Source organism: Globicephala melas, chromosome 7, assembly GCF_963455315.2.
Source record: "Globicephala melas chromosome 7, mGloMel1.2, whole genome shotgun sequence".
Taxonomy (NCBI): domain Eukaryota; kingdom Metazoa; phylum Chordata; class Mammalia; order Artiodactyla; family Delphinidae; genus Globicephala; species Globicephala melas.
Window position 1 is genome coordinate 72,660,391 of NC_083320.1, and position 27,627 is coordinate 72,688,017.

Consider the following 27,627-nt stretch of genomic DNA (forward strand, 5'->3'; position numbering starts at 1 on the left):
ATTTTCGTTTGGAGTTTGTCTTTTATAATAATTTTCATCTCATACAGGTGAGCTTAGATTTTAAAAATAGGAGAAGAGGAGGTGAAAACTATGTGTCTGTCTCTAATACTACCAAGCTTTAGAGACTAAACTGTGATCTGTAATACAATCAATCCCTTGATGCTTTTTCAGCAAATGTGTATTGAGTGTCTAATATGTCAGGCACTATGTTAGGCACTTTGGAGAAACTGAGACGATCAGCCAAAGGCCTTGCTTTCATGGAGCATACATCCTAGTTGCAGAAGTGAGCAATAGGTAGATAAACAAACTAATAAATACATAGTATAATGCCATATGGTCAGAAGTGCTATGAGGGAAGAGAATTAGATTGAGGGGATAAACAGTGATTGAGGGTAGAGGGGGCTACTTCAGATGAGATGGCCAGGGCAGGTCTCTCTGCAGAGCCTGAATAAATCTATATCCCTTAGTCTAGTATACGATAGATGTTCAGTACACATTGAAGAAATGAATAAATGCATCAGTAGGGAGGTACACAAAGTACAATAGTAGCACAAGAGAGGAAAATCGTCATCATCTGGATTAGGAGAAGCTCCAGAGGAATGCTTAAAATGCGACTGAAAAATGAGTAGGCATTGGCCAAAGAAGCAAGGTTTGGGAAAGGCATTCCAAGCATAGGCAGGGAGGGGTGAAAGAGCATTGTCAGTTTACCACTGCTAAATGACAAATTACAAATAACAAATTAATGGCTTAAACAACAAATATTTATTGTCTTACAATTCCACAGGCCAGATGCCCATAATAGGTCTCATTGGGTTGAAATCAAGGTTTCAACAGGGCTGTGTGCCTTCTGGTGGCTCTATAGAGGAATATATTTCCTCACCTTTTCCAGCTTCTAGAGATGCCTGCATTCCTTGGGTCACAGCCCCATTCCTCCTACTTCAAAGCCAGCAGGGTAGCATCTTCAAATCTTCTCTCTGACCTCTGCTTCTGTCATCACATCTTCTCTATGACTCTCCTGCCTTCCTCTTATAAGGAAGCCTTGTGATTTACATTGGGCCCTCCTGGGTAACTCCAGGTACTCTCCATAGATAAAATCAGCTGATTAGCTGCAACCTTAATTCTCCTTTGCCAAATAACATAACGTATTCACAGGTTTTGTGGATTAGGATGTGACAATTTGGGGGGAGCTGTTGTTCTACCTACCACAAGTATTGTTTGTTCAGGGACCTGCAAATGGTTTGGGAATGCTGGAGTATAGAGTGCATATGGGGTAATGGCTAAGGAAGGGGCTAAACAGGCAAGAGCTGGATTTAAAAGGTCCTTGTCAACTACGCAGAGATGGAACCTTTTTTCTGGAAAGTAATGGGAAACCATTTGGTAGATCAGAAATCCTTGGGTTTTTGAGGCATCACTCATTCAGACACTTCTGTGATGGTAGCTGGGGCTAGGAGCACAGGTAAAAGGATATTGCAAAAATCTGTACAAATGATTTTCAGGGAGTGAATTATATGACACCCCTCTACTGATAAAGAGGTTAGGAGTAAAAGGGCCAGGAGGAAGCAGACAAGCCTCTTACTTCGAGTCTAGGTATGCAGGATAAGAAAGTGGATTCCCAAATTGTGTCGTAAGAAAGATAACAAAGTCTTCAGTTTAAGCAGGTCCAAAATGGCAAGTCAAGTAAGCAGGACAGGTGGTGAGTCTTCATAACAGATGATCAATTTTATCTTTTATGGGGAGAAAATTATGGACAAAATAGTATTTCTTCATAAGTAATTACTTAATTTCCCCAGTTGTTTTGCCAAAACGTGAAACTTCCAGTCATGGCTTCTGGTCAGATTTCTGAGACTAGCAATGTGAGCTGTGTGAATTCATCTAATCCCCCACCTCAATGTCTGGAAATCCCTCCCCCCTTTTTTTAAACTATGTACTGCTTTAAACTAGGTACGTATGCATTTTCTCCTGGCTTTTAAAATGATCGAAATACTTTAAGGATGTGGCAGGAGTGAGGGCATGAGCGACTCCAGTGAAGTTACCTACACTCTCTGTGGAATTCTGAAGTCCCTCAGAAACTTCTAGGTTCCTTGCCTTGGTTAATTCTTTTCTTTCTGCTTGACTCTGCTCCCCATACTTTTCCTGGAAAAGCATACGGGGTAAGTAGATTTGTATTTGAATCCTTTTCATAATGAGGTTGATTTAAGCTCTCCTTTTTGAGTTATTACAGACATAAAAATAGCAAAATTCATAAAGGTTGACTATATGTAGAATTTGCTTCATAAGCAACTTTATAAGAATTATGAAAAGGGCAGGGATTTTATAGATTTTCTTTGTCTGATTATGGATTTTGTTTTGCAGTGAAAGGGCAGAATTTTTTTGGAATTTTCTTTCTTGGATTCTTGTACTGGTTAAATAATATATATATTAATAGTGTTGATGATAACATATATGTCATATATATATGTCATATAGCAGTCATTAAAGATAAGTGTATATAAACATGGACACACAAATAACATGATATAGAAAGATAATCAGGTTATTAAATGAAAAGCAACTTGTAGGAATTCCCTGGTGGTCCAGTTGTTAGGACTCTGCACTTTCACTGCCAAGGGTCCAGGTTCAATCCCTGGTCGGGGAACTAAGATCCCACAAGCCATGTAGCATGGCCAAAAAGAAAAATGGAAAAAAAAAGAAAGAAAAGCAACTTGCAGAACTGTACATATATCGTGATTGCATTTGTATAAAAACTGGATATGCACTTTTATATGCATAAAAAAATCCTTCAAAGAATATAAAAGAAAACATTAAAAATGACTACCAGGGCTAAATACAAGTGCTGGCAATTTTAATTTTTACCTTATAGTTTTCTAGACAGTTTGACATTATTTAACCAGTACTTTTATAATTGAAAAAATAGTTTAATATATTTATTTATTCCCAATAGAGAATTAAAAAATGACCTTGTAAATATTTTACTGCTAACTTTTTCAAGTTCTATAAAATTCTACAAATGTACTTAATATATCCTGTCATTTAATAAAAAAAAAGATTGGTAAGAAATAATTCAATTCAGTATTAGAGTGGAAAACTATACGCCTGTATACAAGCTCACATTTTAAAGGATTCTTGTTGTCATGAAATTGTTTCTTTTTTTACTGGTAAAATATGAAAACTGCAGTAGCATTGCCGCCAATATATAGTGAAAGAACTAGTTGCCCCTGCTTATTATTTTTTAAAATGTGGTTTTCTTCTCCTGTTAAAAAGAGAAAAATTTAGAAACTGTGCTGAAGCAAAAAGAAGAAACCAAAATCAAATCCTACTACCCCAAAATTGCCACTATTAAATATTTGGTATACAGAATTAGAATTGTTTCTCTCTGATCAAGCTTTATCTCCTGTACTACATTGTTGTGGTTTTTTTGAGTATGAGTCCTACAAACTTCTTGTACAGTTTATGCCTAAATACTTTGTTTTGTTTTGGTTGCTTTTTTTTTTAATTTTTTTCTATTTTTTTTTATTTTTTTTTTTTTTTGCGGTACGTGGGCCTCTCACTGCTGTGGCCTCTCCCGTTGCGGAGCACAGGCTCTGGATGCGCAGGCTCAGCGGCCATGGCTCACGGGCCCAGCCGCTCCGCGGCATGTGGGATCTTCCCAGACCGGGGCACGAACCCGTGTCCCCTGCATCGGCAGGCGGACTCTCAACCACTGCGCCACCAGGGAAGCCCTGGTTGCTCTTTTGAATGAGATCTTTTCCCATTATGTTTGAATTGATTATGAGATATTTATTATGTAACTGAGTGCTTTATGTAGCCAGTTTTTAATTAGCTCTCATAGTTTGTCTGTTGGTTCCATTTGTTTTTCCAGGACAATAATTTTACTTTATACTAACTATTGATACAATGCATAATGTTTCATAATGGAAGTAATATGTGCCATTCTGCTTAGAATTTAAAAGAGAATATGTCAGATTGGAAAAATACTGCTTAAGCTAGACATTGGCAGTAGTATTTTAACTAATGCTTAAAATGTCATGAGATCTTTCATTTGAAGAAGGTTATAATTTGATGCTACATACAAGATATTTCTTCAGACTGGTATTGTTCTCATGCTGTTTGGCCTGGCAGAATCCCCGCCATCTTTGAAAACTTACCCTTATGGGATAATTGGCTAATCTACACAATTAAGCAGTTTAGAATTAACAAACTATCCATATGTTGCACAATTTTAAGCCTAAGTACAACTGACATTTTCTTCCTTGGTGTATTAAGAGAGATTTTCTTAGGAAAGAGAAGAATACAAATTTTAACAATGTAAAAAGATTGCCTTGTTACATAAATGATCTCAATTTTTTTTCTCATCTCTAGAGAAGTCCTGATTAGGACTCAACTAGTTGAGGTTGTGAATTTTTTTAAGTTTAGATTCTCTATCATATCTGTTAAAATTAACTTTATATTAAAATGTTTTTCGGCTCTCTTGCTACTGCAAAGCTATCATTATATTATATATTAAAATGTTCTTCCTACATAATGGGAAATGTCTCATAAAAATATATTATTTTTCAATATTTTTAGTAAATGGGTAGATCTAAGAGGCTTAACATTTTTATAACACTCATAAGCAATTTCAAAAATGTCACATAATGTGAACATGGAAATAATTTCTAAAATTAAATGTTCTTAAATTATTTAACATGGAAAATTCTGTTCAAGTAGCCATTAGTCAACCAAAAGCATTTTAACTATGGGCTGAAGTTGCCACTTTGAATTTCTCACAAGTAAGCATAAAATGGAAATGGCTTAGTTACACAAACTGTAATCAAAATTGCCAATAGGAGTAACAATGTCATTAGTAAAGGTTTAAGCCAAGATTCTCCTAAAACAAACCATTTTCCTAGTATTTCCCTTAAACTGGGAAGAGGATCATTCAGAGCAGAAATTTGATTCTTCATATGTGTCATAAGATGAGTTATATCAGAAGACACTTCTTGTATAAAAACCCAAAATTCAGTACGTATTAGAGTGCAAGTTTTCCCCTGGGAAGCAGTTAGACTCTTGAGGGCTATGCATTGAATTCTGTAGGACCACTTTTCTCATCGTGGAGACTTCCGAATTAAGCAAGCTATTGGCTTGATTACTATTATTCGAAGCAGCTACATAAATTTTGTTAAAGCCTCTATATGATTAATAATATCTTCTATTCCAAGTGAAAGAACGAATATAGCAGCCAACTGGTCACACCATTAAGAAACTTTAATGTGAGCACCCAGTGTGCTCACATTAAAGGCAGATTGGAAGGGGCTGTTTCCAGGGCTACTTGTAGGTGACCTCGCGTCCAAGGGAAACCAAGTGTACATCTTCCTAACCAACCTGGGGAGAGTCAAAGGCCATAAACTTGTTCCATAAATCCACTGAGTTCCATAAGAGGTATTTAACATCTAGTGAAAAGGAGTATTTAGGGCCAGGTTCAGAACAGGTGTCATTAACTGGCCAGGTAAGAGGGTCCCACTTAGTGATATTGGCTTGCCCAGTACTAGAGTTTCTTTTTTCTAAAATAAAATTTCTAAGGGCCATCCAATTAGAGCCTTTGAGAGGAAAAATCCACCAAGGTAACCTAAGAGTACTGGATGTAGGAGACTGGCTACAAACCCAGCAACTGGATTGGTTTTTGAAACTTGCAAATGATTGAGCCCAAGGAATAAATACATAAAGGAAAGTGTGCACATTCTCAAAGCAATTAGTATATAGGCCTGGTCTGGCATCTTGTATCAGCTGTCTACTTCAGATGTTGTCTTCTTCTTGCCCTGGCCTGGTAGTGCTGGTCTTAGTCAAAGTCATTTGTCAGAAACAGAAGTTGCCGTTCTTTCAGGAGAGGAAGCCTGATATGATCCCTTCCAATGTGGTGGTAAAGAGTCTTTAATTTGATGTCTTTTCCAGTATGCATGATCTTCTGGTTGCAGGTCATGGGGCATCTGATATTCATCCAAAGATAGATTACTGTGACAAGCTTCAGAAACAAACTTTACAGTAGTGTAACGCAGCGACAAGGAGCCATATGAAAAGTGAGTCTTAGGCAGTAAATACAAAAAAAAAACCCAAAAAACCTCAAAGACAACAACACTGGAACTTAATGTCCACTGAAACTTAATTTTTTCTCTCTAAAATTACTCTCATTTCTACCACATATAGCCGAATTTATTTGTGAAATAAGTCTGGTTTCAATAAACTTGGCCTGATTATTTACATAACTGTAACTGATCATAGAGTCTCTTTTAAATTGGCTGTGCTGGAACTTTTTATAAAGAATCTCAAATTGAACTTTTTTTTTTAATAATCTTTGAAAATACTCACTTTTAATCAGATTATCTACTTTACTTTTTCATTAGTTACAGAAATCTAAATATAACAAAGACAACACATTTTGGAAAAAGATGAAGTATAATAAATAAAGTCATGCTACTTTTAAACAATCAAATTGAAGTTTTAAAAGGCTGTTCAAGGCCAGGAAAGCCACATCTAGGGCATGCCATCAGATTCTGCCTGCGATATCTATAAATTTGAGTGAATTCCTCTCTTATCGAGGTCCCCAAAATATCTCAAGATTCTTGCACCTGCCAGGAGGCAGCCTTCCTTATTCACCTGATAAGGCTTCTGGGAACCTAAGGTTTCCAATTTCTGGAGGAATCAGGTAGAGAGAAAAGATAAATGTTTCAATTCTACTTAAAAATGTATAATTTACCAAGTTACTGTAAGTCATAATTAGCTTGAGGGGAAGGGTTTCCTTATGACTGGAAAACACAGATTAAAAACCAGTAATATTTCAGACAAAAAACAAAAAAAATTATAACCATATTCGTCAGTTTGCTGAGTCTTATGTGACTAATCCTTGATCTTAATCTTCTGTTCACAGTTTTATGAAGTCATCAGGTTTTCCATTAGAATTCTTTAATTTCTTACCAAGTTCAGTTGTATGATATGAAAAAAGTCCTTTCTATGAATCTTTTTGAAGATGAAGCATTTTTTGCAAAAGCATTGGAGTAAAATAATAACTGTCTATAAATGACAAAAGACTTAAAAAGGCATGGTTAAAGATCTGATTACAATATAGCTGACAAAGAAACTTGGTTACTGCTGTAGCATACATTTTAAGATAATTACTAGAATCGTGACTGATTTGCTAGGACATATTCAACTTTTAGAATTTCATATAATTTCTAGAACGTTTATATTAATGACATTTACCCATACAATATAACCTAAGAAGGTTTATTACCACTCATTTGACAATGCTTCCCGTATAATTTAACTTACCAAAGAAGGCTGATTAGTTTAATATTTCTCTCTCCACGATGCTTCAGGGGCCCTTTAGAAAACCTCAAAGTTAGCTAGCAGTCAACCAAAATTCAATTAGAATTTGATCTTTGGGAAGTTTGTCAAAAATATCAAAAAGATTTAAAAACACTTGGTCAAATAGGATCATATGTCACTGTGGAACAGTACATATTCACTTAGCCAAAGTGACAATAAAAGACTTCAAAAGCAAATACAGAAAGTTATAACAGATTACTTAAAAGGTAAAGAAACTACAATTGGTTATCAAAAGTGGATTAATATTCTAAGAAAACTTTGTCCTCTTAACAGAGAGAAAACCAAATTCAGGTTTTGTACCACTTTACCCTTAATATTAAGGTTCATTTACTCAGTTAAATTTGTTCCAATCTCAGTCAATACTGACCACACATAGAATTCCTTTCTAAGATTCATTTTTTTCCCTCACAAATCTTCTACAACTTTCTATATCCATATAAATTTGTCCCTTGTTTTCTTTCACATTTAGAAATAACCAGCTTTAGGACAAAATTACTTTCTTTTCCCTTAACAAAACACATTTTCATTCCTTATACTTTCTTTTTCCTTGCATACAAAAATGTTTTCCTTATTAATTTTTAATAGTTTTAATTATACATTTTAATAAGAATTCTTAACCTTAAAACCTTAGTTTCTAGTGAAAACTAAGAAGCAAGTAATTATGAACTGTTTGTCATACCAGCATTTCCTGATTGGCAAACTTATGAACATATTCTATAACCTAATTTCTTTCCACAGTGGGGTACAAGACATGTCCAATGAGCCCAAACGTTTTTAGTTTTTCTCTAATAAGACAAACATAGGTAAAATTACATTTCTTTAGTAATTAATGTTCCAGTATCTTATTTGGAAATGACCTGGATATCCAATGATCACATCATGTAACTTAATTTAGCAGTTTCAAGTTATTGAAAATCTGGAATAACTTATTTTAAGTAGACAGTCCAAAGCATTAATTATTCCTAAAGAATTCACCTAAAAACTTTTTTTTTTTTTTTTTTTTTGCGGTACACAGGCCTCTCACTGTTGTAGCCTCTCCCGTTGTGGAGCACAGGCTCCGGACGCGCAGGCTCAGTGGCCATGGCTCTTGGGCCTAGCCACTCTGTGGTATGTGGGATCTTCCCGGACCGGGGCACGAACCCGTGTCCCCTGCATCGGCAGGTAGACGCTCAACCACTGCGCCACCAGGGAAGCCCACCTAAAAACTCTTATCTCATTTACATTTAATTTACTTAAAAGTTTCATCATATCTAGTTATTTTTCTTGTTGACAAACTTTGTAACAGAAATAAGATCTTATTTGATTTCTAGTAAACCTAGGCACAATAAAAGTATTATATTTAATGTTGATGACTCTAAAAACATGGCTGTATTAATTAAGCCAACAAACTTAAAGTTGTTTTCATTTATTAAAATGTAATCCTAGATCATGTGATCCTGAAATTCATTTGGGTTAGTTTGTTTTTTATTTCTAAGTATTTATATAAGTGCTTAATTCCTTTTAAGCCAATTAAATAGAGCTCTTTTACAAATTAATTTTGGCAGTACCACACATCTGTAACACACATATATACATACAAACACACAAATAGACACAGTGACCCCATAGTTTCCATTCCAAAATTTCAGCCATGAATCAGGTACAATAATACAAAAACCATCAGTTACAAAAGAAGTTGGATTCAAATTGAGTTTCTGGCAGATGGAACAAATCAAGGTAACCTGTTTAAATGGCTAAACCCTTTTTACTAATATTTATAGAGAAGACACTTAAGATTTGTGTTTGTCCTTAACAATTCAAGTTCTGAATTACCTATTGCCCTTTTGTTTTTAATAAGAGTTACCTTCCTGAAATTTGCATTTTTAAAAGATGGCCTAGATAAGAGTTCCTGGAGAAGACCAGGTAGAACATTTACATCTCAAAGGCATAGGAGGATTAATGCAAGTTCCTCCTAGGAAGACTGTTCTCTTAAGGCCAGAATTTTTTACTTAAAAATTATCTTAAGATACATAGGGAAGGTTTGGGGAGTGGTAAAAAGATTGGTGCGCTTTGAATTGTCTCTGGATCCACAGCTCTTTAGATTTGTAAAACCAGGACACTTAGTTTTAATTCCTCAAAGAATTGGGTGGCCACCTCAATGATATCAAAGGACTGATAGACACATTCACTTAGGTTGGAATGTTTTTCTTTCCTTTATTTAGCATAGAGGAGAAGGCCAAAACAAAAAATTCTAACAAGATCTGAATATCAGCTATGGTCAGTTTAGTCAGACCAGTGCCCTCCCATCTCAATAATCTATTTACAAAAAATTTTGAGGATCCGCCCTGGGTTTAAGAAATTCTTTATGGCCCTCAGTATGGTCTGAGTATGGTCTGAAGAGGCTCACCTGTAGCCTCAGGTGATCCTGTTTTTAAAGGTAACCATTTAATAGTCTCTTCAGAGAGGAATGGCAATTCAGAGGATTACTAGAATGAGCACTCAAATAAAGAGAATAGAGAGAATAAAGAGAATAGAGGGGAGCAGTAGTTACATCTGTCATAATTTTTGTTTGCTTTTAGGTACATTTTATATCTTTAATCTTTCATTAGCCTGCTACAACAAATCCTTCAATGAGGCTATTTTCACATTTTGAAGCCTTTTGGGACTTCTGTATATCAATTTAAATAGGTACAATATTTTAAGATTATAGTGAAACAGGAGGGAAGGAGGCAGGGCACAACTTTTAAAAGAATGACATAGCCATAGGACATGACAAAAACTGGTTAGAACCAACTAGGTCCAATATGGCAGAAGATTTGACTTCCAGTGGACCTTGAGCCTCATTATATGCTCATTATAATACATTAGCATAAGCTAAGTGACAGACCCACCAGTGCCATGACAGTTCCCAGGTGACCATCAAAGATCAAAAAGTGGGCAGTGGCCCAATTCCTGGAAATCTCCACCCCCTCTCCAAAATAGTTGAAATAATCCTCCTGCTCTTTAGCCTATGAAATTACCCAGCCCATAAAAACTAACCAAGCCATACTTCAGGGCCTTTCACCTTCTGAGAAGGCCCACACTCTGTGGAGTGTTTTTCTCTCTAAATAAAGCCACTTCTTACCTATCACTTTGTCTCTCTCTGAATTCCTTCTGTGATGAGACATCAAGAACCTGAGCTTCATTAAGTCCTGAGACCAGGTGTGTGATCTCAATTAAAAGACCATAAAATGGGTTCAAGTCCCAATCTGGGTTTTGGCTGAGTTTGAGTCCCAATCTGAGTTGCACAGTTTCAATAGCTTTCTAAAATTTTAACAATTTAAAAGTTTTTCCAATTCAGAAGATCCAAGCATCTAGCCCTACAAATATTTTCTCCTGATAATCTAATTTTAGAAATGAAGAAAACTCTTACCTCTCTTGTTTATAGTAGACCCTGCAGGCAGAGATCCAGGAGACTGCCATGGTAAGAACTTACCTTCTGCTGGCTTTCTCTAACTCTGTATCCAAAAATCAGTTTTGGAGTGCCAAAAGAACCCCATCTTGGCCATTTCAGGGAGGAATTTCTTTTTGTTACTGAACTCAGGTCTGGCTGCTCGCCCCTTGAAGCCAATACTTGAGAGGCAAGTATTGGTAAAAAGGAAAGTTTGCTTTATTCAGGAGGCCAGCAACTGAGAGAGAAGGCAGACTCATGTCCAAAGACCAACTCCCCACTGTTGATCAGTGGGCAAGATCTTTTAAAGGGGAATTTCAGGGGTGTATAGGCAGAGGGAAGGGGCTACATGCAGAACAGCACACAGTCAGCTCCGACAGTCATCTTGAAATTAGTCATGCAGTGGTCTGATCAGTATCATCTTGATTGTTTTAATTACAGCTAATCTTCAGTCACAGGATCAATTTGTTCCCATTTCCTTGAGGCCAGTTCTCACAATTGAGGCAGCTTATGTCATGGCTTATGTCTGGTCATCATGTAGTTAAATTCTTCCACCTGGTGGGGGTTTCGGTATCTACAAAACAGCTCAAAGGATATGGCTCAGAATATTATCTATAGCCCTTGAAGAGGAACTAAATGTCCTTGACTTTGTTTAATGACTAAGCTATTATGTCCTGTTTTATTGCTTTCCTTTGCTTCTGCATTTTCTCATTTGTCTGATTAAATTTATTCAATTTATTCTTTGGCTAAAGTTTTTCTGCAGACAAGAGGCAGGCAGAGGACATGGGGTAGGGGGTTATTTTGTCATGGGAAGGCCCCATAGGGTCTTGCTCCATTTCACTTTAATTCCCAACTAAGTATTAATAAGTACTTGCAAGCATGCATAAACCCAGCTGGAATCCCCATAGGTAGCCGTCCTCAAGGGAGCTACTTCACCTTTGAGGAACAATTTCCCATGATCAATTTGAGAGCCTAATTTATTTATTTTATTTATTTATTTTTTTTAATAAGCAAAGCATCCTGAGTACATTCATTTTTATTTTTTTCCAAGACAGAATTTCTGGATATGTAGGAGCCAAAGTTCTGTTACAGTTCTTTTTTTTTTTTTGTAACATCTTTATTGGAGTATAATTGCTTTACAATGGTGTGTTAGTTTCTGCTGTATAACACAGTGAATCAGCTATACATATACATATATCCCCATGTCCCCTCCTTCTTGCATCTCCCTCCCCCTCTCCCTATCCCACCCCTCTAGGGGGTCACAAAGCACCAAGCTGATCTCCCTGTGCTATGAGGCTGCTATCCACTAGCTATCTATTTTACATTTGGTAGTGTATATATGTCCATGCCACTCTCTCACTTTGTCACAGGTTACCTTTCCCCCTACCCGTGTCCACAAGTCCATTCTCTACATCTGCATCTTTATTCCTGTCTTGCCCCTACCTTCTTCAGAAACATTTTCTTTTTAGATTCCATATATATGTGTTAGCATACAGTATGTGGTTTTCTCTTTCTGACTTACTTCACTCTGTATGACAGACTCTAGATCCATCCACCTCAGTACAAATAACTCAATTTCGTTTCTTTTTATGGCCGAGTAATACAGGGAGCCTAATTTAGATATGAGCTATCATCTGAACAATGTTCTGAGGACAGTGTAGTGGATTGAATGTGTGCTGCTTCTGAGCCTAGCTCCCCAAGGAGTTGCCCTTGCATCTATTCATTTTATGTATCTCTGTTTCTACCTCCAGCAGTCTAAAACTGCTGCAGGTGCTCAGAGCACTGAAGACCATTCTTTATGTCGTGTGTCCCTGGAAGAGCAGTATTTACTTAATAGTTATAGTGGGGCTACCCTGTAAGACCACTGTACATCATGAGGATTAATCTTCAGACACTTCTGCTAGGTTCTCAATCACCTGAGAACACCTTGTGGCTGGAATGAGCAAATGTGCCTTGTGTTTTGGAGATGAATAATTCAGTCTCTCATTTCACTAACAATATTTTGTTCAGATCAAACGTCAACTTTTTTTTTTTTTTTTTCAATTTAAGCCAAAGTTAACAAAACCAGCCACCCATGATTTCCTGGGACTCCTACTCAGATCACCCTAGGTCTCTGCCTAGGCAATTCAACTGTACCCCCTAAGACTCCAAGTCCTTCGTAAAAACAGCTCAAATACAATTTTTATAATCATCATTTAAAAGCAATGAGATCTGGATATCAGGGGTACTCATTGGAACACCTGAGGAGTACTGAGAAGCTGGTGGGGCTCAGTGGATCCATGCTGGTATCAAGTCTTCATTCGGCGTAGACTCCAAGTGTCCTCTGGCGTTTTTTTCTGATACCCTGCCAACTACACCATGCATATGTCAATGAAAAAATTAATTGATAGTCAATCTAGGTATAAAGCCATATTCCTTGCCTCAACACCTTGTCTCCCGATTTATTGGCCTGTCGTGCAGCGAGCAGAATGAGCGTGGACTCCGTAACAAGTTGTCAGGAGACCTTCAAGATGGCGGAGGAGTAAGACTTGGAGATCACCTTCCTCCCCACAGATACACCAGAAATACATCTACATGTGGAATAACTCCTACAGAACACCTACTGAATGCTGGCAGAAGACCTCAGACCTCCCAAAAGACAAGAAACTCCCCACGTACCTGGATAGGGCAAAAGAAGAAAGGAAAAACAGAGACAAAAACAGAGACAAAATAGGGATGGTACCCGCACCTCTGGGAGGGAGCTGTGAAGGAAGAAAAGTTTCCACACACTAGGAAGCCCCTTCACTGGCAGAGATGGGGGGTGGCGGCGAGGGGAGGCTTTGGAGCCATGGAGGAGAGCACAGCAACAGGGGTGCAGAGGGCAAAGTGGAGAGATTCCCACACAGACGACCGGTGCCAACCAGCACTCACCAGCCCGAGAGGCTTGTCTGCTCACCCGCTGGGGTGGGCAGGGGCTGGGAGCTAAGGCTCAGGCTTCGGAGGTCAGATCCCAGGGAGCGGACTGGGGTTGGCTGCATGAACACAGCCTGAAGGGGGCTAGTGCGCCACAGCTAGCCAGGAAGGAGTCCGGGAAAAAGTCTGGAACTGCCTAAAAGGCAAGAGACTTTTTCTTGCCGCTTTGTTTTGTGGTACGCAAGGAGAGGGGATTCAGAGTGCCACCTAAATAAGCTCCAGAGACGGGTGCCATCCACAGCTATCAGCGAGGACACCAGAGACAGGCATGAGACGCTAAGGCTGCTGCTGCAGCCACCAAGAAACCTGTGTGCGAGCACAGGTCACTATCCACACCTCCCCTCCAGGGAGCCTGTGCAGCCTGCCACTGCCAGGGTCCCGGGATCCAGGGACAACTTCCCCGGGAGAACACATGGCACACCTCAGCCTGGTGCAATGTCATGCCAGCCTCTGTTGTCACAGGCTCGCCCCGCATTCTGTAACCCTCCCTCCCCCCGGCCTGAGTGAGCCAGAGCCCACTAATCAGCTGTGACTTTAACACCATCCTGTCTGGGCAGGAATAGATACCCTCAGGTGACCTACATGCAGAGGCAGGGCCAATCCAAAGCTGAACCCAAGGAGCTGTGTGAACAAAGAAGAGAAAGGGAAATCTCTCCCAGCAGCCTCAGGAGCAGCGGATTAAATCTCCACAATCAACTTGATGTACCCTGTATCTGTGGAATACCTGAACAGACAACCAATCATCCCAAAATTGAGACGGTGGACTTTGGGAGCAACTGTAGACTTGGGGTTTGCTCTATGCAACTGACTGCTTTCTGCTTTTATGTTTATCTTAGTTTACTATTTAGAGTTTATTATCATTGGTAGATTTTTTTATTGATTTAGTTGCTCTCTTCCCTTTTTTTTTTTAATATATAGATGTATATATTTTTTTCCTTTTTCTCTTTTTGTGAGTGTGTATTTGTATGCTTCCTAGGGTGATTTGTCCATATAGCTTTGCTTTTGCCATTTGTCCTAGTGTTCTGTCTGTCCATTTTTTGTTGTTGTTGTTTCTTTTCTAGTATAGTTTTTAGCGCTTGTTATCTTTGGTGCATTTGTTTTTTGGTTTGGCTGCTCTCCTTTCTTTTTTTTTATTTTTAATTTATTTTATTTTTAATAATTTTCTTGTTTTTTATTTTAATAACTTTTTATTTTCTTTTTTTTCTTTCATTTATTCTCCCTTTTCTTCTGAGCCATGTGGCTGACAGTATCTTGGTGCTCTGGCTGGGTGTCAGGCCTGTGCCTCTGAGGTAGAAGAGCCAAGTTCAGGACATTGGTCCACCAGAGACCTCCTGGCTCCATGTAATATCAAATGGTGAAAGCTCTCCCAAGATCTCCATCTCAATGCTAAGACCCAGCTCCCCTCAATGATCAGCAAGCTCCAGTGCTGGACACCCCATGCCAAACTAGCAAGACAGGAACACAACCCAACCCATTAGCAGAGAGGCCACCCAAAATCATAATAAGGTCACAGACACCCCAAAACACACCACCAGACGTGGTCCTGCCCACCAGAAAGACAAGATCCAGCCTCATCCACCAGAACACAGGCACTAGTCCCCTCCATCAGGAAGCCCACACAACCCACTGTGCCAAACTTAGCCACTGGGGGCAGACAGCAAAAACAACGGGAACTACGAACCTGTATCCTGTGAAAAGTAGACCCCAAACACAGTAAGTTAAGCAAAATGAGAAGACAGAGAAACACACAGTAGATGAAAGAGCAAGGTAAAAACCCACCAGACCAAACAAATGAAGAGGAAATAAGCAGTATACCTGAAAAGAATTCAGAGTAATGATAGTAAAATAATCCAAAACCTTGGAAATAGAATGGAGAAAATATAAGAAATGTTTGTAACAAGGACCTAGAGGAACGAAAGAGCAAACAATAAATGATGAACAAAAAATACATGAAATTAAAAATTCTCTAGAAGGAATCAGTAGCAGAATAACTGAGGCAGAAGAACGGATAAGTGACCTGGAAAATAAAATAGTGGAAATAACTACTGCAGAGCAGAATAAAGAAAAAAGAATGAAAACAATTGAGGATAGTCTTGGAGACATCTGGGACAACATTAAATGCACCAACATTCGAATGATAGGGGTCCCAGAAGAAGAGAAAAAGAAAGGGACTGAGAAAATATTTGAAGAGATTATAGTTGAAAACTTCCCTAATACGGGAAAGGAAATAGTCCATCAAATCCAGGAAGCACAGAGAGTCCCATACAGGATAAATCCAAGGAGAAACACAATAAGACACATATTAATCAAACTATCCACAATTAAATACAAAGGAAAATTATTAAAAGCAGCAAGGGAAAAACGACAAATAACATGCAAGGTAATTCCCATAAGATTAACAGCTGCTCTTTCAGCAGAAACTCTGCCAGCCAGAAGGGAGTGGCAGGACATATTTAAAGTGATGAAAAGGAAAAACCTACAACCAAGATCACTCTACCCAGCAAAGATCTCATTCAGATTAGACGGAGAAATTAAAACCGTTACAGACAAGCAAAAGCTAAGAATTCAGCACCAAAAACCCAGCTTTACAACACATGCTAAAGGAACTTCTCTAGGCAGGAAATACAAGAGAAGGAAAAGACCTACAATAACAAACCCAAAACAATTAAGAAAATGGTCATAGGAACATACATATTGATAATTACCTTAAATGTAAATGGATTAAATGCTCCAACCAAAAGACATAGACTGGCTGAATGGATACAAAAACAAGATGCGTATATACGCCATCTACAAGATACCCACTTCAGACCGAGGGACACATACAGACTGAAAGTGAGGGGATGGAAAAAGATATTCCATGTAAATGGAAATCAAAAGAAAACTGGAGTAGCACTTCTTATATCAGACAAAATAAAGACTATTACAAGAGACAAAGGACACTACATAATGATCAAGAGATCAATCCAAGAAGAAAATATAACAATTTTAAATATTTTTGCACCCAAAATAGGAGCACCTCGATATATAAGGCAAATGCTAACAGCCATAAAAGGGGAAATCAACAGTAACACAATCATAGTAGGGGACTTTAACACCCCACTTTCACCAATGGACAGATCATCCAAAATGAAAATAAATAAGGAAACACAAGCTTTAAATGATACATTAAATAAGATGGACTTAATTGATATTTATAGGACATTCCATCCAAAACAACAGAATACACTTTCTTCTCAAGGGCTCATGGAACATTCTCCAGGATAGATCATATCTTGGGTCACAAATCAAGCCTTGGAAAATTTAAGAAAATTGGAATCGTATCAAGTATCTTCCAACCACAATGCTATGAGACTAGATGTCAATTACAGTAAAAAATCTGTGAAAAATACAGACACATGGAGGCTAAACAATACACTACTTAATAACCAAGAGATCACTGAAGAAATAAAAAAATACCTAGAAACAAATGACAATGAATACATGACGACCCAAAACCTATGGGATGCAGCAAAAGCAGTTCTAAGAGAGAAGTTTGTAGCAATACAATCCTACCTCAAGAAACAAGAAACATCTCAAATAAAGAACCTAACCTTACACCTAAAGCAATTAGGGAAAGAAGAACAAACCAAAAAACAAAAACCCTAGAGTTAGCAGAAGGAAAGAAATCATAATGATCAGATCAGAAATAAATGAAAAAGAAATGAAGGACACAACAGCAAAGATCAGTAAAACTAAAAGCTTATTGAGCTATAGCTCAAATAAACCTACCTGCTTATTTGAGAAGATAAAGAAAATTGATAAACCATTAGCCAGACTCACCAAGAAAAAAAGGGAGAAGACTCAAATCAACAGAATTAGAAATGAAAAAGGAGGAGTAACAACTGACACTGCAGAAATACAAAGGATCATGAGAGATTACTACAAGCAACTCTATGCTAATAAATTGGACAACCTGGAAGAAATGGACAAATTCTTAGAAAAGCACAACCTTCAGAGACTGAACCAGGAAGAAATAGAAAATATAAACAAACCAATCACAAGCACTGAAATTGAGACTGTGATTAAAAATCTTCCAACGAACAAAGCCCAGGAACAGATGGCTTCACAGGCGAATTCTATCAAACATTTAGAGATGAGCTAACACTTATCATTCTCAAACTCTTCCAAACTATAGCAGAGGGAGGAACACTCCCAAAGTCATTCTAGAGGCCACCATCATCCTGATACCAAAACCAGACAAAGATGCCACAAAGAAAGAAAACTACAGGCCAATATCACTGATGAACATAGATGCAAAAGTCCTCAACATAATACTAGCAAACAGAATCCAACAGCACATTAAAAGGATCATACACCATGATCAAGTGGTGTGTATCCCAGGAATGCAAGGATTCTTCAATATATGCAAGTCAGTCTATGTGATACACCATATTAACAAATTGAAGGATAAAAACCATATGATAATCTCAATAGATGCTGAAAAAGCTTTTGACAAAATTCAACACCGATTTATGATAAAAACCCTTCAGAAAGTAGGCATAGAGGGAACTTTCCTCAACATAATAAAGGCCATATATGACAAGGCCATATATGACAAACCCACAGCCAACATTGTTCTCAATGGTGAAAAACTGAAACCATTTCCACTAAGATCAGGAACAAGACAAGGTTGTCCACTATCACCACTATTATTCAACATAGTTTTGGAAGTTTTAGCCCCAGCAATCAGAGAAGAAAAAGAAATAAAAGGAATCCAAATTGGAAAAGAAGAAGTAAAGCTGTCATTGTTTGCAGATGACATGACACTATATATAGAGAATCCTAAAGATGCTACCAGAAAATTACTAGAGCTAATCAATGAATTTGGTAAAGTAGCAGGATACAAAGTTAATGCACAGAAATCTCTGGCATTCCTATACACTAATGATGAAAAATCTGAAAGAGAAATTAAGAAAACACTCCCATTTACCACTGCAACAAAAAGAATAAAATACCTAGGAATAAACGTACCTAAGGAGACAAAAGACCTGTATACAGAAAACTATAAGACACTGATGAAAGAAATTAAAGATGATTCAAACAGATGGAGAGATATACCATGCTCTTGGTTTGGAAGAATGAACAGTGTGAAAATGGCTATAGTACCCAAAGCAATCTACAGATTCAGTGCAATCCCTATCAAACTACCAATGGCATTTTTCACAGAACCAGAACAAAAAACTTTACAATTTGTATGGAAACACAAAAGACCCTGAATAGCCAAAGCAATGTTGAGAAAGAAAAATGGAGCTGGAGGAATCAGGCTCCTGGACTTGAGATTATACTACAAAGCTACAGTAATCAAGACAGTATGGTACTGGCACAAAAACAGAAATATAGATCTGTGGAATAGGATAGAAAGCCCAGAGATAAACCTACGCACATATGGTCACCTTAATTTTGGTAAAGGAGGCAAGAATATACAATGGAGAAAAGACAGCCTCTTCAGTAAGTGGTGCTGCGAAAACTGGACAGCTACATGTAAAAGAATGAAATTAGAACACTCCCTTACACCATAGACAAAAATAAACTCAAAATGGATTAAAGACCTAAATGTAAGGCCAGACACTGTCAAACTCTTAGAGGAAAACATAGCCAGAACACTCTATGACATAAATCACAGCGAGATCCTTTTGACCCACCTCCTAGAGAAATGGAAATAAAAGCAAAAATAAACAAATGTGACCTAATGAAACTTAAAAGGTTTTGCACAGTGAAGGAAACCATAAAGAAGAGGAAAAGACAACCTCCAAATGGTAGAATATATTTGCAAATGAAGCATCTGACCAAGGATTAATCTCTAAAGTATACAAGCAGGTCATGCAGCTCAATATCAAACAAACAAAAAATCCAATCCAAAAATGAGCAGAAGATCTAAATCGACATTTCTCCAAAGAAGATATACAGATTTCCAACAAACTCATGAAAGGATGCTCAACATCACTAATCATTAGAGAAATGCAGATCAAAAGTATAATGAGGTATCATCTCACACCATTGAGAATGGCCATGATCAGAAAATCTACAAACAATAAATGCTGGAGAGGTTGTGGAGAAAAGCGAACACTCTTGCACTGTTGGTGGGAATATAAATTGATACAGCCACTATGGAGAACAGTATGGAGGTTCCTTAAAAAAATAAAAATAGAACTACCATATGACCCAGCAATCTCACTACTGGGCATATACCCTGAGAAAACTATACTTCAAAAAGAGTCATGTACCACAATGTTCATTGCAGCTCTATTTACAATATCCAGGACATGTAAGCAACCTAAGTGTCCATTGACAGATGAATGGATAAAGAAGATGTGGCACATATATACTGTGAAATATTACTGGGCCATAAAAGGAAACGAAATTGAGTTATTTGTAGTGAGGCGGATGGACCTAGAGTCTGTCATACAGAGTGAAGTAAGTCAGAGAAAATCAAATACCATATACTAACACATATATATGGAATGTAAAAAAAAAAAAAAATGGTTTTGAGGAATCTAGGGGCAGAACAGGAATAAAGCCGCAGATGTTGAGAATGGACTTGAGGACACGGGGAGGCGGAAGGGTAAGCTGGGATGAAGTGAGAGAGTGGTATGGACATATATACACTATGAAATGTAAAATCGATAGCTAGTGGGAAGCAGCCGCATAGCACAAGAGATCAGCTCGGTGCTTTCTGACCACCTAGAGGGGTGAGATAGGGAAGGTGGGAAGGAGATGCAAGAGGGAGGAGATATGGGGATATATGTATATGTATAGCTGATTCACTTTGTTATAAAGCAGAAACTAACGCATCATTGTAAAGCAGTTATACCCCAATAAATATGTTTAAAAAAATTCATCAATCTAGAAATAAATGGACAATTTTATTTGAGCCATCCTGAAGATTATTACCTGGAGACAGTCTTTCAGAAAGCTCTGAGGGCTGTTCCACCAGTTATATGTCAAAGCACAGTTATATAAATTTCTGAGACATAGAGTTATAAGTCAAATGACAGATTACACAATCCGGATCTGTGCTTACAAAGCTAATAGTGGGTCATCATAACCCATTAAAAGATTAAGGAGAAAGGTGATCTCCTGAGGAGGTCTGGTTAATGCAGATGCACAGTACACTCTGCAGGGGAGGGAAGAGGGCCAAGCAGGCAGATGAAAATTTTGTTTAAATTTTTTTTGTCTTGCCCTCAGATACAAATTTTATTTTATCAAGGTCATAGTTAAGTTTGAACCATATAGTGTTGGGGAAGAAGAATTTTCCTCTACCGTTCTAGGTTCTTCTGGTTGTTCTAATAATTAAATTGACATGAGACAGATTAACAGGGGAAAATCACACTAAAGTTTAATAGCTTGTATACGTGGGCGAGTCCCAGGAAAACTGAGTAAGTCTCCAACATGACCAAAGCCCTCACCTTAAATACCAGAGGGAACTGCAAGTGGGAAGGCCTTGAAGCAGAATGAACTTGGTATGTTTGAGAAATAGAAAGACCAGTGTGGTTGGAATGTGTGAATGAGATGAGGGTAGAGAGATGATCAAAGGCAAGATCATCCAGGGCCTTATAGGCCATTTAAAGAAGTTTGGATACTATCTTAAAGGGTATGGGTACAATTGAAGGGATTCAACAAGGTCAGCTTAGAGTTTTTAAGAGGTTACTTGGGCTGCTGTTTGGAGAATGCACTGTAAAGGTACAAAGTAGAATGCCTCTGTCATCCAGGCAGGAGGTGATGGGAGCTTGAGGCAATGCAGGTGGACAGATTAGATGTGCAAAATCTTCCAGAGTGAAAAAGAATCTTAATGGATAGGATATGGGTATGAGTAGAAGGCAGATGCTATGAGGATTGTCAATATTATCAAAGGCTTAAAACAAGAGACCCTATAGAAATTACACACTGAGGTTTATCCCTAGATTCCTAAAGCTGGTGAGCAATCTCCGTGATTCTTGGTAACTTGGCAGAGTTTCTGAAAATCATGGACTTGTGTGACTTCTTCTTCCATTTAAGAAGATTTAGGTTACTGCAAAGGCCACTAGACATGATCAGTTCAACCCAGTAGATATGGAACGAAAATGTATGAAAAATGTGTTCTGTTATTTAAAGAACCACTTGACTAGTATCTTGCCCTGGGGGTGCCATAAAAAGATGTCAGTTCAGTTTGGTGCTCCTCAGGTTGGGTTCTTAGGAAGGAGACGCTGAGGCAGAGTTTGGAGTGCTAGATATTTATCAGGAACCCATACCTGTGAAAGGAAGAAGGGAGAAGCAAGATTGGGCAAATAAAAAACTCAATTTCAATGCAGGTCCAACGAAGTGTGGGTCAACCCCGAAGGGAGCTCTGGAGCAAATATTGCCCATCAGAGTGACCTGCATTAAGCCCAAACTGCTGGGTCTTTACATCCTTGCCTCACTCTGTCATTGGGTATAGGCTACCCCAGGAATGGTGTGCCTTTGGGCAAGGCTGTTCTCTGCAGCTGAGTCCAACCCTGAAGCTGGTGACAGGTAAGCATCAAGTGCTTTCTAGAAGTGGATTGCACATCCCCATATCCACCACAAGTACTGCATTGCTGAAGAGAAGTAATAAGTAATTTGCCTAGCTGCTTTATTCTTTAATTTAGGTGTTTCTTTCCTCTCGAGAACTCAAGATAAAACATACACAATTTTTTAATCACAAAATATTTACCAGTCACTGGGACAATCCAAGAGAGGGTAACTAAGAGATAAGAGATTGGTTGGAGAAACCAAGATCAGGAAAAGCACAAAGAGAAAAAACTAATGGAAGGAGGCTTCTAGGAGCAAAGAGAAACAAATTTTAATAAAATACATGGAGTTATGGCATCCGGTCCTGGACCTTATTTCAAAAATCACTACAATGAACATATCTTTAAAACAGTTTTTAAAATTACATTGTAAAATGTTATTAGCTCTCTTTTGTTTCCTTGACAGATATGGAAAACATGGATAAAAGAGACCGACCATTCATGACAGTTCAGAAAAATGATACCTCAGGTATTTTTTCTACTTCTAAGCCTGTTTTATGATTTATGGTGGATTATTGGTGATATAAAGTTGGAATGTTGATTTTCAAAAGTTTAATAATGGAAGGTTCATTTTTTGGTCACATTGAAGATTTCTCCAGTTCCCCTACAATAGTCAGGCCAACCATTCTCTCCTGTGCTTGTCCTTAAATCGTTTGGGAGCTTCTTGCAGTCATGTGATCCATGATATACTTAATAAATCTTAATCGCCTTACAATGCACAGCTGAATTTTTCACATCATTGAGGCAATGATGCTTGAATTACCCAAATTTTTATACTTCATGCTACTTGGCCTTAGAGTATCCTCTACCTATGTTTTACTTTACCAAAATAGTTAGTATCAAACTAAACTAGGACATTTTATATGCTTGGATGGAGAATGGCTGCCCAAACATTTTGTATCATTTTAATCTTATCTGGCCTATTAAATTTTTTAGGTTTCAGTTTCAACCTTTTTTCGTATTTAATTGAAATCAATTTTTCTAAGTTAAAAATGCAGCTATGACTTTAAAAATTCTATTTACTTAATTTGATTCATAAGAATGTGATACTTAAATATTCACAGTTGATGACTAACACATTTTAAATAAAAAGAATGGTCACACTTTGTAACTTGACAATATAATTTTCTAAAATTCTCAATGTACTAACTTAAATGGAAGTATTCCTTTTATGCCCTTTTAGAAGTAATTTTATGCAAGGAATATAGTGGTAATATTTTTTAAATTTCCAGAAATTGAGGTTCAAATATACTACAAATATTGCAATATATTACTTCTCATATTTGCTTAAAAATCTTTAAAAATAAGACCTGCAGTCAACATGTTGCCATAATTCTATTTTGACTTCCAATAACATAGTACTATTTCTTTGTCATTTTCTGTTTTTGATGAAAAACAGATAATCTGGTATTTCGTATGAAAAATGAAATGAGAAGCACCAAGTATAAACCAGTAGACTATCAACAATTGCATGCATTAACCGAAGCAAAAAAATTAGCTTCTGCCTCTACGGAGCTAAAGGTTAGAAGGGGTGTGTGTGTGTGTGTGTGTGTGTGTGTGTGTGTGTGTGTGTGTGTGTGTGTGTGTGTGTGTGTGTGTGTGTGTGTGTGTGTGTGTGTGTGTGTGTGTGTGTTTTCTAGTTTTGGAAAATTGAATTGCTAGAAAGTAAAATGGTAGTTACAATGAAATGTGAAAATAAATAACATTCTAAATAGTTTTTAGAATCTTCCAACTATTGGTAATAGTGAATAGCAACATTTTTATTTTCCTGTTTCTTTATTTTTTTGGCTGTGTTGGGTCTTCGTTGCTGCATGTGCACTTTATTTGTGGCGAGCGGGGGCTACTCTATGTTGCGGTGCACGGGCTTCTCATTGCGGTGGCTTCTCTTGTTGTGGAACACAGGCTCTAGGCGCACGGGCTTCAGTAGTTGCAGCACACAGGCTCAGTAGTTGTGGCTTGAGGGCTCAGTAGTTGTGACTTCTGGGCTCTAGAGCACAGGCTCAGTAGTTGTGACGCACGGGCTTAGTTGCTCCACGGCATGTGGGATCTTCCTGGACCAGGGCACAAACCCGTGTCCCCCTGCACTGGCAGGCAGATTCTTAACCACTGCGCCACCAGGGAAGCCCTGTGAATAGCAACATTTATTGAATGCTCTCAGACACTGTGCTATGTAGTCTACATGCATTACTCATTTAATGTTCTTAACAACCACATGAGGCCTGAATTCAACTTTATTTTTAGAAAGATAGCTATCTCATTAATTTTCAACAATTTCTAACATAATCTAAAAAAAATAAAAATTGCTAGTAAGTGCTAGCCATGGATTATCATCTAATTTAAAGCTCCTTCTGCAACACCATACAAAGTATGCCCCCAGGTGCCTCTCTTTTCTCGAATTCCCTTTTTGCCCTGATCTAAGAAGAGGTGAGCCTCGACTAGATTTGAAAGAGGTTTATGTGCAAGTGATTGTGCACAGTATTTTAGGACCATGGATGGGTTTAGGATTATTCAGGCAGTATGTTTCCCTCTTATGCAAATGATAGAGTACATTATAAACAGCATTTTCATTGCTTGGTTAAATTAAAAAATCTGGTTTAGCAAAGCAACATATTTAGCAATTTACAAGCTTTCATGTATATTTAATATTTTTGTGTTATATTAGTTTTACATAGCTTTTTATTGTTAATGTCTTTCTAAAAAGGCAACTCTCATGATTTCAAGGCACATTTGATACCCTATTCTGGGGAAATTACCATATATTCATGAGCTATGTCTCCTCAAACTAAGGAGACCACTTAAAAAGTAGGGCATTATTTGTTTGTTTCAGATATAGCTTTAAAATAATTTAAAGTTATTCAAAGAAATTTTATGGCAAAATCACTTACATAACTATCATCCTAATAAAACTATTTTCATATTTCTGACCTCTGTACTGATCTGTTGTATATATACCATCTATACACATATGTATTGATACATATAATAAATACTTATTATGTGCCTTGAATATATAATGGTGAACAATATATAACACCTACCCTCATGGGGTGTACTATTTGCAGGAGAGAGGGAGGAGAGAAGCCAGTGTTTATCAAATAAGCCCTGAAAAAAAATTATATTAAATATAAACTCCAATAAAAAAGGCTGTCTTGTGTATAATAACAGGACTTGATCCTAAATGGGTGGGAAGGCTTTTCCAAGGAAGTAACATTGTAATTGGAATCTCAAGGACAATAAGAATTAGCCAAACAAAAACAGGAGTGATGAGTACTCCAAATAGAAAAAGATGAATACCTTATCACATTCCAATTTTTGGATATTTAGGTTGTATCCAAGTTTGTGATATTGGAAATCATGTTTCCATAAATATCTTCATGCATAGACACTTTATGTGGATAAATTCCCGTGATTGGGATGTCTGGGCCAAAAAGTATGAATGTTTTTTAGTTCTCTCCCAAAGTACTGTTGTAGTAAAGTTGCCACTACAAACATTTTGTCTGCACCCTTTTCAGTATTGGAATGTGTACAGTTGACTCTTGAGCAATGCGAGGGTTAGGGGTGCTGACCATCTATTGGAAGAAAATCTGTGTATAATTTATAGTTAGCTCTCCTAGTCAGCCCTCTGAATCCAAGGTTGCTCTATATCTATGGCTGTACATCCTCAGATTTAACCAGCTGCAGATTGTGTGATACTGTAGTGTTTAGTGAAAACAGTGCACATATAAGTGGACCCATGCAGTTCAAACCTGTGTTGTTCAAGGTTGACTGTACATATATGTTCATATATATATTCCAAATATTATCTATATATCTGTTCATCCATCTGTCTGTCCATCTATCTATTCCTCTATCCAGATGCACATTTTGGATGAATGGGGAATCGTTGAATGTTAAAATCAATATTTGGTCAAAGTGAATTTCTCTTTGATGATAGGATTTCTATCAAAGAGTAAACATATTTAAAATTTTAAATTATTAATGTGGTTTTTTGAGTTTGACATTAAGTTCAGGGACAATAATTTCTTAGCACTGTCAGCTAACTATAGTGCTTCTCTGGTCACTGTGTTATACATTTATGAGGTTAAATGGATGATCACTCTCAACTGACATTTTAAATAACATCAATAACCTTTTTGTTCACAGAATATCATTCATGAAGAAGCTTTTTAGTTATATATTTTCTAGAAATAACTTGGTACCTGGGATTCATAGCTTGGCAAATCTCAAAAAATCTCTTGCCATCAACTACTGAAAATGGTTCACATTCTGTAGCAATCATTTTGACAAGCTTTTTGCTTCCATTTTTAGTCTCCATCGATTCATAATAATAAATAATTTTCCTTTGAAAGCATTTTTGTAATATCCATTGTTTTGAATTTGGTCAGTGGGAACAAAATATGTCCTGGATACCTCATCATTTTCAAACAGTCTTCTTTCCTTTATACAATCTTCATTTTTTATTATATCTAGTTTAAGGAAGATTTATTGGGAATGTCATTTTCATGATTTTTGGACTCTTCCCTTCTCATTTAATTTAGAGATATCAACTTGACATTTTGCTTTTAATTTTTTCTTGTAAGATGTGAACAATTCCCAAATAGGGCTTTTTCTTGAAAGATACATGGCTTAAATGGAATTAGATAACTGAAAATTAAATACAATTCTTAAAATTTATTTTGTTTAATGTTATGAATGCTAATATATCAAACAGCTTACATCAACTGGAATTATGATAATATTGTCTCTGTTATCCTTTCTTATATTATTGTTTAACATTTTATGAAATATGTGTTGACTGAAGAATATTTTATTCTTAATGTTACATAGTTAACACATTCTCTCTTAATATTTGTATTAATTATCAGTCAACTCCCAATTTTTTTTTACTAATTAAATATGCCCATTTTTTTGCACATGAAATTAACAGCTTTAACAATCATTATTACTACGGCACTTTACTGTGACAATATTAAATGTAAACATACTCAAGCTGAATGATAGAATGTTAACATATAAAGCACATAAGAAGGACTTCCCTGGTTGCGCAGTGGTTAAGACCTGCCTGCCAATGCAGGGGAGATGGGTTCGATCCCTGGTCTGGGAAGATCCCACATGCCACGGAGCAAATAAGCCCGTGCGCCACAGCTACTGAGCCCGCATGCCACAACTACTGAAGCCCATGCGCCTAGAGCCCGTGCTTCACAACTAGAGAAGTCACCGCAATGAGATGCCCGTGCACTGCAACGAAGAGTAGCCTCCATTTGCTGCAACTAGAGAAAGCCCGTGCGCAGCAACGAAGACACAACGCGGCCAAAAATTAATTAATTAATTAATTTTTTA

The 27,627-nt window shown here is 37.3% G+C and overlaps 1 protein-coding gene across 2 annotated transcripts in view; it reads left to right on the top strand.

Annotated features, from left to right (window-relative positions):
- CCDC148 (coiled-coil domain containing 148) overlaps nt 1–27,627 on the top strand; it is a 480,287-nt gene that overhangs the window by 73,050 nt on the left and 379,610 nt on the right. For both annotated transcript variants that reach the window (XM_060302422.1, XM_060302421.1), the window contains exons 2-3: nt 22,694–22,756; nt 23,687–23,808. In XM_060302422.1, the coding sequence (XP_060158405.1) occupies nt 22,694–22,756; nt 23,687–23,808 (185 nt within the window). The remainder of the gene's footprint in view (nt 1–22,693; nt 22,757–23,686; nt 23,809–27,627) is intronic.